This window comes from Hevea brasiliensis, chromosome 18, assembly GCF_030052815.1.
Source record: "Hevea brasiliensis isolate MT/VB/25A 57/8 chromosome 18, ASM3005281v1, whole genome shotgun sequence".
Taxonomy (NCBI): Eukaryota; Viridiplantae; Streptophyta; class Magnoliopsida; order Malpighiales; family Euphorbiaceae; genus Hevea; species Hevea brasiliensis.
This window is the reverse complement of record NC_079510.1, coordinates 49,389,837-49,402,593: the sequence shown is the minus strand read 5'-3', so window position 1 is coordinate 49,402,593 and position 12,757 is coordinate 49,389,837. Positions and strand designations below refer to the sequence as shown.

At 30.9% G+C, this 12,757-nt stretch overlaps 2 protein-coding genes and 1 non-coding gene across 3 annotated transcripts; all 3 read left to right on the top strand.

Moving 5' to 3' along the window:
* The first annotated feature begins 3,553 nt into the window (after positions 1 to 3,553).
* LOC110635131 (L-type lectin-domain containing receptor kinase VII.1) lies at positions 3,554 to 6,248 on the top strand. Its single transcript, XM_058140853.1, has 2 exons — positions 3,554 to 5,892; positions 5,972 to 6,248. The coding sequence occupies exons 1-2, from the start codon at positions 3,849 to 3,851 to the stop codon at positions 6,040 to 6,042; spliced, it is 2,115 nt and encodes a 704-aa protein (XP_057996836.1). The 5' UTR covers positions 3,554 to 3,848; the 3' UTR covers positions 6,043 to 6,248.
* A 216-nt stretch (positions 6,249 to 6,464) lies between these two features.
* On the top strand, positions 6,465 to 6,537 carry TRNAF-GAA (transfer RNA phenylalanine (anticodon GAA)). Its single transcript has one exon. It is a non-coding gene; the product is annotated as a tRNA-Phe (tRNA).
* Positions 6,538 to 10,914: 4,377 nt separating this feature from the next.
* On the top strand, positions 10,915 to 12,148 carry LOC110635118 (uncharacterized). The gene is made up of 3 exons (XM_021784331.2): positions 10,915 to 11,171; positions 11,275 to 11,500; positions 11,621 to 12,148. The coding sequence occupies exons 1-3, from the start codon at positions 10,917 to 10,919 to the stop codon at positions 12,043 to 12,045; spliced, it is 906 nt and encodes a 301-aa protein (XP_021640023.2). The 5' UTR covers positions 10,915 to 10,916; the 3' UTR covers positions 12,046 to 12,148.
* The last annotated feature ends 609 nt before the right edge of the window (positions 12,149 to 12,757 follow it).

Here is a 12,757-nt window from a genome sequence, read left to right as displayed (position 1 = left end):
TTTGCCATTATAGTATATTTGATATAAAATCCATGAGAGGAACTTGGCATCTCTCTTTTCTATTTGAAGTTTAAAAAATATTGCATCAAATGATTTATTTATTTACTTTTATCAGTAAATGATCTTGGATTTTGAATTTATATGGAATTGGTCATCATTTTCATTTTTAACTAGTGAGTGCAATTCATGGGGGAGAATTTCCACAATTTATTTGAGAAATTTTGGGCATGTAGTTGATTTGTTTCAAAAGAAAATATATCTTTCAATAAGCATATAATTGTTTATTCAAAATCTCTTAATTTATATATGTTAACCCATGTTGTTATTTTCAATAAATCTCTTAATTTAAATTTTTTTTTAATTTGATTTAAAAAATTTATTGTAGATTTAAATTATCAATTAAAAGTAAAATATTTTATTATTAATTATTTTTATTTTTCTCCTTCTTTCTCAAGGGACATTATGTAGGATGGTCTCTCTCACATTACACTCGAAGATGGAGCCTAAAATTTTATAAAATTAATTAAAAAAAATGATTAATTACATTTATTGTTTATATATTTTAAATGGGTCAATATTATGTATTCAAAATGTGTCTAATATAGTGTAATAAATTGTTTAGATATGTAAGGAGAAAATGAAGAAAATAAATTGTTTTATAGAGGATAATTCTAAACAAGTTTTTCTTAATAAAAGATCACATGAACCCAATCTAAGACGAGTCAAACAACCCAAAACTCAAACACAATGGAAACTTTAGGGACAATGGATATCCGACCCAGAGATGGCACTTCCATAGCGTCATTTCTTCAATTAATGCCTTATGTCCTCAGATCATCTCACCCGAACAGCACCAAAAGAGATCCCATCAAGATAACAACTCCAACCATTCAAGGTGAAGCGGTGAAATAAAATTCGAAGGAACTCCTCTTCCAGACATTTCCAAAGACATCTAACAGTGCCACCTTCATCACTTTCGGAGGTGGTAGAAAGACAATAGGCACAGAGGTCAAAACGGCAATGGCATTCTTCAACATCCCGTTCCGGCCTTCTAGGCTAGCTTCCTAATATGACCCCGCGATCCACAATCACTGTTCCTCCTCCAAACATCACCATCAAATCATTGTAAACCTGTAAGCAACTCACACAACAACCCAAACAGGGCAACCATAAAAACACAGCTCAAGGGGAAGAGACCCTATAGCTAAAGATATGCAGATCCAAAACACCTTCGACCGTTGAAGCTCATCTATAATAAAATCCATTATTTATGGACAAATCAACTCCACTCCATAAAGTTGAGAAGTATTGTTGACAAATTTAGGTTCGTATTAAATGAAATGCGATAAATTAATTGTCTCCCTTGACTAACAGGTGGAGAAGAAATTAATTGGCTCATTTTGAAAAATTTATTGAAGTCCCCTTCTCTGAATTTTTGCCTCTCAAGATTTCATTTGCCTTGTTGTTTGTCTGTCCAGAATTTCAAGTATGCCTGAGCCTGATGCCATATTTTCAATACATTTGGCATGCATACAAAGTACTAATTCAATTTATACACGTGTGTGAACAAAATCATGTCATTATCATAGCCAGTTTATTGCTCCTGGTCATGACTTTTATTTTATTGGATGAATTTTATGTCATTCGCCGTAGTTTTTGGTATGGTTTGGAAGAAAAGTTATCTAAGAATCGTCTTGAATTCGGATTCCTTAATTTAGAAATTAAAATTTTATAAAAATTTATTTTAATTGATTTTTTTTATTAAATTTAAAAAAATATTTTTTTTATTTTAAAAAATTATTTTTTAAAAAAATATAAATTTAATATGATTACACGAAGATTCAATTAATTTCTTTTTTTTATATATAAATAATTCATTCTAAAGGAACTGTAAAAGTGATTCTCCTAACTAATGAGAGTGATGACTCAGTTAGCTATTAATAGTTGTCTTGTGATTTTTTTCAATCTCGATTTATACAGGGTAAAAATGAAAAAAATATTCTCTTCATATCCAATTTCTATAATTTACCTCACATAATAATATATTATTATTATTTTATTAAAATATAATTTATTTTTATATATTTAAGTATTATAATTTTAATAAAAAATATAAATATATTATTAGAATAATATACAAAACTTATATTTTAATAATATTTTATTTTTTAATAAATAAATTTATATTATATATTAATAAATTAAAATAAAAAACAATTTCCCATTAAAAACTCACCCCGCCTGAACCCAAGATAAAGACGGGAGAGCAATCTCAACCCTGACCCGCCTGCTACCATGTCTGCAGCTCATTCATGTCATTCTATTGACCTTTATATGGTGGATGGTCTTGCACTCCTGTGGAAATTTGTATTGATTTGCTGCTAACATTGTATTTGTGGGAGTGAAATTCCATGCCGCTATTTGTTTTTTACTTTTTTTTCTTATATTCCATTTTAAAGTTTTTTTTTTTTAAAAAAAGGGATTTTATTTTTTTTTATTTAATTTTAACTGAAATTTAAACTCAAAATGTTATAATTTTATAAATTTTTCAAAATTAAAAAAAAAAAAAATAGAGTTGACTTTATTTTAGCTTAGTGCTCCAATGCCTAATAGTCTTATATTGACCTTCACTTCCTGATCATATTAATAATGTTTTCATTTTCACATGAAAACGACAGAATTTGAGAATTGATCTAATGTCCAATTTAAATTAATTTTCAATTTAATTTAAAATTATAATATTTATTATATTAATTTAATTAAATCGATAAAATTAATAAAACCATGAAAATTTAATAGAAAAATCCGCTCATCTGTTGTATATTAATTTATCATAATTATTATGGTCATAATTAATGCGACTTTGCTAATAACACACCATGCGTGGTTTTATAATTTCACAGATGCAATTAGGTAAGCGATTATGAGATCTGACCTACCTAAAATTTCCCCCTCCTCTTTTGATTTTGTGGAATAATTATTATTATTTTTATATATAAAATAATTGTATTTGACGTCTTTATTTAAATTTTAATGAATTTTTAAATTATTGATACAAGTATTGAAAAAAAATTAAAAGAAAATGATGGCCATGACCCATGATTTGAATCCTAACCTTTTAGACTATGAGGCATGTGCTTGACAATAAGTGGTGACAAAACTTATTATCTTTATACTTATCACCTAATCAGTTTCCACCACTATTTCCTTTTTAAGTTAGATAGCTCATGGTTTGGCTAAACATGCCTCTCATGCACACTGTTAGCTTTTGAGTTAGCAATTGGTTTTATTGATTAATTGAACTTATCAATTAATTAATTTAATTATTAAATTAATTAGATAATATTGAGTTATCTTCTTATTTGATTCAATTATAAGTTTGGAGCACCACTTGATTAATTAGTTTACTTTTTGTGCAAGAAAATCTTTCTGGTTCCTGGATTTCTCTGGAATTGAAATTGTAGTATTTTACTAATTAGCCAGCAGCCGCTTTCTTCTCTGTCTGACGTCTCCTCTTTATTTTGATTATTACTTTTGTCCATAGCTTAGAGAATTGCGTGTTGTATTTGTACTTTGCTCTTTGAATTCATTCCCGTCGCTCTCTGTATGAAATTAACCTTCTTTGATCTTTCAAGTCTGTTTTATATTTGTAATATTCAAAGGAACTATTCCCATATTCACCGACATGTTACACGTCCAAAACCAAAATGTTTGACCAGTAAAATTCTGCTATGCTTCATCATTTCAATTCTTTTTCCTTCCCATTCAAGCCATATCTATTTAGTATCTACCTAAGGTATCCCATGAAACAGAGGCTTCTTCTGCTCCCGTGGTAGCAAACTGGCAAAATGAAGCCTCCTCTTCTTTTGTTTCTGCCTCAGATAATCCTTTCTTGTTTGTCCGTATCAGCTATTGATTTTGTCTTCAATGGCTTTAATTCCTCCGACTTGCTTCTCTATAGCAATGCCACCATCGAATCTCGTATTCTCTCCCTTACTAACAGAACACCTTTCGCAGTTGGTCGTGCTCTATACCCATCAAAAATACCTACCAGAGCTCCTAATTCCTCTTATTTCTATCCATTCTCTACTTCTTTCATTTTTGCTATGGCTCCGTACGAGAATGTTCTCCCAGGACATGGCTTGGTTTTCATTTTCGTCCCACTTACTGGGATCGATGGTACTAGCTCATCCCAAAATTTAGGCTTGTTTAATAGAACGAATGATGCTAAATTCAGCAACCATGTTTTTGGGGTCGAATTCGATGTGTTCGCCAACCAAGAATTCAATGACATGAACGACAACCATGTTGGTATAGATCTGAATTCCCTCAGGTCAAGTTTTGCTGCAGATGCAGGATATTGGCCTGAAAATAAAAGGAGTAACAGCATCTTCGAGAAATTGGACCTCAATAATGGTGAGAATTATCAAGTTTGGATTGATTATGCAGATTCTTTGATTAATATTACCATGGCCCCTGTTGGCATGAAAAGGCCTAGTCGGCCTCTGTTAAATGCTTCTCTTAATCTTTCTGAAGTTTTTGAGGAAGAAATGTATATTGGGTTCACTTCTGCAACAGGAAGACTTGTTCAGAGTCACAAGATTCTGGCTTGGAGCTTTAGCAATTCCAATTTTTCTTTAAGTGAAAATTTGATTACAACTGGGTTGCCATCGTTTGTTCTTCCAAAGGGTTCTGTTTTTCGGTCTAAAGGGTTCATTGCAGGAGCCACAGTTGGAAGTTTCCTTGTTATTGTCTTTATTGCCTTGATCACTGTGTTTTATATTAGGAGGAAGCAGAGGAGGGCAAGGGAAAGAGCGGACATGGAGGAGTGGGAATTGGAATATTGGCCACATAGAATTACGTATCAAGAAATTGAGGCAGCAACTAAAGGATTTAGTGAAGAAAATGTCATTGGAATTGGAGGAAATGGGAAGGTCTTTAAGGGTGTATTACCAGGAGGGACTGAGGTTGCAGTGAAGCGAATTTCACATGAAAATAATGGGATGAGAGAATTTTTGGCTGAAATTTCTAGCCTTGGAAGATTGAAACACAAGAGTTTGGTTGGGTTGAGAGGTTGGTGCAAGAGAGAAAAAGGAAGCTTCATGTTAGTGTATGATTATATGGAAAATGGGAGTTTGGATAAGAGGGTGTTCGATTGTGAAGAGAGTAAAATGTTAAGCTGTGAAGAGAGAATAAGGATATTGAAAGATGTTGCTTTAGGGTTGTTGTATTTGCACGAGGGATGGGAGGCTAAAGTCCTACATAGAGACATTAAAGCCAGCAATGTATTACTTGACAAGGAAATGAATGGAAGATTAGGTGATTTTGGCCTGGCTCGGATGCACAGCCATGGTCAGGTGGCTAGCACCACGCGGGTGGTTGGAACGGTGGGGTACTTGGCGCCTGAGGTGGTTCGCAGTGGTCGAGCATCAGCTCAAACAGATGTGTTCGGTTTTGGGGTATTAATTTTGGAAGTGATGTGTGGAAGAAGGCCTATAGAAGAAGGGAAGCCGCCACTTGTAGAATTGGTATGGAAGTCAATGATGCAAGGGCAATTACTGAGTGTCTTTGATCCAAGGCTAAAGGCTAGAGGAGGGTTCGATGAGGAAGAAGTGGAGAGAGTACTTCATTTAGGTTTGTTGTGCGCGTATCCTGAGCCTAGTTCTCGGCCAACAATGAGGCAAGCCGTGAAGATTTTGGAGGGCAAGAACGAGCTTAATGATCCTGACAGTGAAGATATGGACGCATATCTGCTCCAACATATCAATTCTAAAGATATGTGGTTGAATTATTCTGAGAGTTCATGCTACTCATCTCACCCAACATTTGAAGATATTAGAAAATCCCAATCATCTTCCATGTCCTTCTCTTGGACCAATAGCCTAGTGGACGGTAGGTGAATCTGCAAATTTTTTGCATCATTTACTAGCATTTTTTGGTTGTGCCAATTTTCATGCTGCAAATTTAGCAGATTTTCAGAGAGAAACAAGGTTGGGGAAGCAGCTGCTGAAGTGGGGACAAATGAGATCCAAGAGTACATAAACTGGAATAGATAGTGATAGAGAGAGCTTTGATATTTAATTTTGTAACTTTTTTTTTTTGGGTGTGTTGATTAACATTTATTCATGGGGTATTGATGTAAAGAAGATTTATTTTTCCCCCCTTTTCTCAAAAGAAAAAGCTTCTACTTGTTTGTATGCTATGTACAGCAAATCCACATTATGATATTAAAATATGAGTTTAAGATACTGATACAGCTTCATCACTTTCTGATTAAATGTCATTTTTGTCTATGTATAACCTTCAAGATTAACTTAAAAACACTTGGGTTGGATGGTGGTGTTGCTTTCAAAACGCCACCAAAATGATCAATCACTATGGAACTAAATGATGATGTTCTATCTAAGGTGATTCTTTGGTGCAAAAGAATGTCAATATTAACGCGTCGCTCTAATAGCATCTAAGCGGGGATAGCTCAGTTGGGAGAGCGTCAGACTGAAGATCTGAAGGTCGCGTGTTCGATCCACGCTCACCGCATTTTTGACTTTTAAACTGAGATTTCTATGCATTTTGCAATCGAGCTCTAAGCCCAAAGCCCACACCTTAATTCTTATGTATTTTATTTTATTTTATTTTATTTTTGAGATCGAACTCTTAAATTTTTGGCCCAATCTGACAATTAATGTTTTGGTAGATTGGGAGTCGTAAGTCCTGAATTTATCATTATGGCCTTTTCTGTCTCTCTTCTTGTCTGTAATGGATGCATGATTGTTGTTTCCTGTCCATGTGCTTCGCCCAGGCCCCATATACCCATTTCTATTACTATGGCTATAGGATGGTTTGTAATCGTGGTCATATTCAGCATGAAGGAGATGTGCAAGTTAATATATAACTTTATCCATAGGCATTGCATCATAGCATGAAGCTAAGCTAGTCGGGGCTTCGCTGGCACCATAAATAATCAACTCACAGGACTATACATGTCTTTGTCAAATAGTGGACTGGCCTGGCCTCCACAAATATATATACTTCCATGGACCACAACTCAAATTTAGAACCTCACGTGGTGCTATATCCGCGGATGGGTACAAGGCACATGGAAAAGATAAGTACAGGCAAAGATTTTGGTTGCGATGGAATGTATATCCATTTGATATAACTTTAATATATCTAATGCTTGGTTTAGTGTCTTTGAATTGGATTCTCAATTCTCATACGCCACCAAAACTATTTTCCCAGCTTTATTTTCCATTCTCATGCCATAGCTTGAACGTTTGACACACCTTTGAAGTTTGTTGTCGGGTGGCAAAATTTTTCTTGAAAATCATGGATCAAGCTTATCTTCTGATGGATTCGTGCATGAGCAGACCCAACAAAGCACTCCATAAGACAACAAACATTATAATCACGTATCCTTAGTGTTTACTTCATTCATCCATGTGGCTTCTCCATGTTCCTTACGTGCCATTGATTCAAGGTCATTTGTATATTTGATTAGATACTCAGTATACTTAGTGTAGTATTCAGGAAAAATTCTCTTAACAATTCTAAAACGTGAACTCTTAATTTAATAAAATTCGTCTGAAATTAATCTGATGTCATTAATCTGATTACTTGTTAATCAAATTCTTACTCTATTAACCATCTGCTTAATATATATATATATATATATATATATATATATATATATATATATTTTTAAAAAGCATAAATAACACTAACTCTATCCTATTGGAATGGGTTAAAATCATTAAAAAAAATTTTAATTCAGTAATATTAAAATCATTTTCAACCTCTTAAAATATCAATTTAATTTCAATAAGAATTAATTGTATGCAATGAATAATTGGGCAGTAGACAAATGGTGATGACATTGACAAACACATGGGCATTATGATTCACGGATCAAAATCAAGTTCTGGATGTTAAGACAAAAATGATCCTTATCAGAAAACGTGGACAACATACAATGACACTATTTTTAATCATGATTCCGATGGTTTCATATTATATGATATAATATTTTATATGTTTGGGAATAATATTCCTAAAAAAAATGGTTTTGAGTTGTAAACCATAGCTTTTCAACCCACTAAATATGGCATGATTTAAAATTTTTGTTTTTCTATTTTATTCCTACGACAATATATAAAATTTTAATTATATAGTTTTAATATTATCTATTTATAAGGCATAGTTTAATAACTGATTAAAAAAAAATAAAATGTGCATTTAATTATTATTATAATAATATTATTTTTAAATTAACATTTTAAAACTATTTATATATTTAAATTCATGATAAAGAATATTTTAATAATTTTTATATATATTTTATCATACTATATTATCTACCCAAACAAGAGAATATTATTAAATCATCCTATATTATATTATTTTTTTAAATATGTTAACAATAAAATCATGCCATATAATAATTTAATATTATATAATACAATACATTAATAAATCACATCTTACTCACTCTTAACAAAGGGTTAGTTGCGTGGTCTTCAAAATTTTCATTGAAATTATTCCATTCTTTTTTATTATATCTTCTACATTAATTGGCTATAATGTTAGTCCAAAATTTCTAAAGTGTAACTAACAAAGTAGATGAATATTTCCTTGTTGGAAGTGCTTTACTTCACAATAGACTTCTCCCATGCAAGTAAAATCAAACTTAATTCAATGAAACACATATAAATTTACTAAAAAAAAATGAAATGAATGAATATTTCATCTGGAATTTAATTAAATCATTATATAATTAATCATAAAGAAGAATAGTGAGCTTCTTAATAATATAATAATATTAAAATTATCCTTAAAATTATAAAATCTTGAATTAAAACTTTAAATCACAATTGAATGAATATGGAAATGGGGTATAATGATGATAAAGTATAATGATAATGTACTTTATGCTGTGATTTAGTGTGGGATTAGATGATAAGATTATTAATATGATGAACTTATTATTATTATTTTGTTAATCTTTATAGACTTACCTAGAAATGATACCTAAGCAAAAGTTAAGTATAAATTGAGCTTACTACATAGATATAGTAAGATTGGCTGGAAGATTAATTTCTTTTTCAAGAATGATATAACCACATTCTCATATCGATAACAGGAAAAAGAGAATGCAGAAGATCCTAGACCAAGCAAATTAACGCACATAACACCTAGATTAATCAATTTCATGTGAGATGAGAGCCTTGTACAAATTTAAGGATTTTGGAATTTTGCTATCAATGCAAGTAAAAGTGAAAGAGACCCTCAATTAATAGGACAAATTATATACTACTGAAATGCACGAAATAATAAATAAATAAAATGTAAGTAAATATAGTTTATGAAATCTTAAAAAAAAAAAAAATCTTTGAGATAAATTTTAATGGATAAAAAAATTAATTTTATAAGATTTACTTCTTATTATGGGCCAGTTAATTATTGATTTACCATTTAATATAAATTTTACCATTCTATTATGAGTAAATTAAAAAATTAAATAAATTAATAAATGTTAATTTAATAATATTATTATATTCAAGTTTATAAAATATTAAATTGGTTTGGTCTTCTTCTTTCGTGGTTTTTTAAGAAAAAATATGAAATTTATTATTTTATCTTAACAATAAAAAAAATTATTGGCTAACAAAAGTACCAAAATACCCTCAATTTTGTCCGAATACTCTCCGTTGCATCCATGGGAATCTTGTCTTTTGGATTCCGATATTCGCAAAACCACTGGCAAGACGCCGCGTTTTTATTACATACTATTTTCAACAGATTAATAAACAGAATCTGACAAAGCACTTTCCACATGATTACAGGAAATCATTTGCGTTAGGTGGCTGCAAGCAGGTCCCATCCTTTCGAATAAACCTCCTTGTCAACTACCCTGATCGCCCCACGTGGCCTCCTCATGAACACTCAATCACATCACGACGAGATGATGGTCCTACTCCACTCACAGGATCAGGATAGGAGGGAAAGGCCTCGCTCTCACCCATTTTTTTTTAATATATAAAGTCACCCCTTAGACACACTTTAATTTTTATAAAAATAAAATAAAATACTTTAAAAATATTTTAATTTTACTTAATATGAATTGAGAGGTGTGACATGATATTTTAAAAATTCGTGATATCATAAAATTTTATTAATAAAATTTAGATACAGAATGAGGTATTAATTTTTTTTTAACAATTTAAATTTCAAAAATATCAACCCAATAGATGAAAAAAACTGAATGAAAAAATAATTAATAACACAATAATTCTTTAGTTAAAAAAATTAATAAATTAGATAAATAAATATGAATAAAATATTAACGTATTTAATATAAATTTATTTTTATATGAAAATGAGTTATGCAACAATTGGGTTAAATATTTATATCAAATTTTAGATATATAATAAATATATAAATTTAAATATAAATATTTAATTGAAAAAATTAAACTATTCTCATATAAATTTCATTTGAAAACAATTATTAGTAATAAAATAATTTAATTAAATTTTTATATAATCATATTAATTTTTTATATTTTTAAAATTTTAAAATTATTTTTTTTAAATTAAAAAAAAATTAAATTCTTTCATTTATTAATTTTTAATTATAAAGATTATAGCAATTTCACCCAAAATATAATGTCCATGAATGTAGATGGATATTCGAGAATATCCAGATTCTTTGCCAGATAGAAATTATTGAAGTTGATTGACGTGATCCCTGCTGTCTGATTAACAACACCCAATTATAAAAAGCCACGTAAGCAACAGAAAAAACCCCACATGTGCGCGGCGACCCGTTGGTCCACGTTGGCTAATGCTGGTTCCAAATCTAGGTATATAAAGAAGTTTTCTTCCGCCATCCTGCTTCTTGATTAAAGCAAAAACAAATCATGCCTACTGCAAGAATTAGAATCCCAATTTCTCCACAAAATTTCGTCGGCGATGGTCGTGAGCAACAGGAGGCGACTTTCTCCGATATGGTTTTTGGGTTTCTTGAGGATAGTGAAGAGCCATTGCAGGCAAGTCCTAGTAGCGAAGAGTGTCGCGAAAATGAAGCATTAGATGAAGAAGATGAAGAGAGATCAGAGAATGGCAGTGTTGAAGAGGAAAAGAATTTCTGGGAGAAACAACACCAGCTTCTACAAGTAATTAATTAATTCTCATGAATCCTTTTAGTTATTATTTTTCTGATGGCGTTAATTAATGCATGCGCATAGGCTTATTATTATTATTATTATTATTTTCCAGGCTACCTTATGCAGGACTAGCTCGTTGGAATCAAGGATTAGAAATGTTACCAAAGAAGCCATGAAGGAAATTCAGATGGCAGGAAGAATCTGTGGCTGTGGGAGACCTATGGTAGGTGGCTGCCGGAATTGTTTAATGACAGAAATCTCCGGCCGCCTCCAAAATGCCGGCTTTAATAGCGCCATTTGCAAGTCTAAGTGGAGAAGTTCTCCTGATATTCCATCAGGTAAAAAAAGATCATCTAATTCCTAAGTAGACTACTCTGAATGAGATTTGAACCCGAAATTTCACAATTCTGTGAAGGATTCCAACGTGATATTGATTGATCAGTTTTTATACATTGCAGGAGAACACAAGTTTTTGGATGTAATAGACAATTCAAACACCAAAAAAGGAGAAGTGAGGGTTTTAATTGAATTAAATTTCGTAGCCGAGTTCGAGATGGCGAAAGCAAGCGAAGAATACAATCGGTTAGTCGGACGATTACCGGAGGTATTCGTGGGAAAAAGTGAAAGATTAAACACAGTAATAAAGATCTTATGCTCGGCAGCTAAGAAGTGCATGAAAGAAAAGAAAATGCACTTAGGGCCATGGAGAAAACAAAGATACATGCAAGCAAAATGGCTGGGCACATGTGAAAGGACAACAATGATGCCTGCCTTCTCAATGGGACGTTCCGGCCGGTTGCCGAAGCCTAAGACATCGATGCTAACTGTGGATTTGCTAGAGATGTTCCCTAATTTGCATTGTACAGCAGTTGAGGTTGTGTGATCTTGTAAAATAACGATTTTGTTTTTTTTTTTCTTTTTTTCTTAATTAAAATTTATATTTAAAATCTTCTAGTAATGAATATAATTTTAATAATTAAATTTTATTTGCATTTTTATGAGAATTTTATTTATATTATTAACAGAGTTAGGACTATAAATTATACACTAAAAAAAAGCGGATTAGCAATGAATTTTTACAGTGAATTTTGCAATCGATTTTTTTTTTATTGAAATTTTGAAATAAAATTACATAGAGTAACACTTTAACAACAAGTAAATTGACATTATAAAAATATTTGAGTATAAATTTAGTAATTGATTTGAAATTCGTTGTTAATTTTGTAATGGACTTGTAAAATTCATTTCAAGTAGTAACAAAGTTGTAATCCATTCGATTTTCATAAAATTAAAAAATATAATTATATAAATTTTATTAATAATTATTAAAATTATTTTGTTAAATTAGCAATAGGTTCTCAAATTCGTTGTTAATTAGTAATGAATTTTAAAATCTGTTACTAATTTAACGAAGAAATCGATGCTAATGGTGGATTTGCTAGAGATGTTCCCTAATTTGCATTGTACAGCACAGCAGTTGAGGTTTTGTGATCTTGTAAAATAAAAGATTTTGTTCTTTTTTCTTTTTTTTTTTAATTAAAATTTATATTTAAAATCTTATAGTATTGAATATAATTTTAATAATTAAATTTTAT

What these genes read in the sequence shown, in the direction of transcription:
- LOC110635131 (XM_058140853.1), top strand. Translation starts at nt 3,849, where the DNA reads ATGAAGCCTCCTCTTCTTTTGTTTCTGCCTCAGATAATCCTTTCTTGT. An exon ending in GACCAATAGCCTAGTGGACG is followed by an intron (nt 5,893 to 5,971) that starts GTAGGTGAATCT and finishes CAAATTTAGCAG; the next exon opens with ATTTTCAGAGAGAAACAAGG.
- LOC110635118 (XM_021784331.2), top strand. Translation starts at nt 10,917, where the DNA reads ATGCCTACTGCAAGAATTAGAATCCCAATTTCTCCACAAAATTTCGTC. An exon ending in AACAACACCAGCTTCTACAA is followed by an intron (nt 11,172 to 11,274) that starts GTAATTAATTAA and finishes ATTATTTTCCAG; the next exon opens with GCTACCTTATGCAGGACTAG. An exon ending in TTCTCCTGATATTCCATCAG is followed by an intron (nt 11,501 to 11,620) that starts GTAAAAAAAGAT and finishes TATACATTGCAG; the next exon opens with GAGAACACAAGTTTTTGGAT.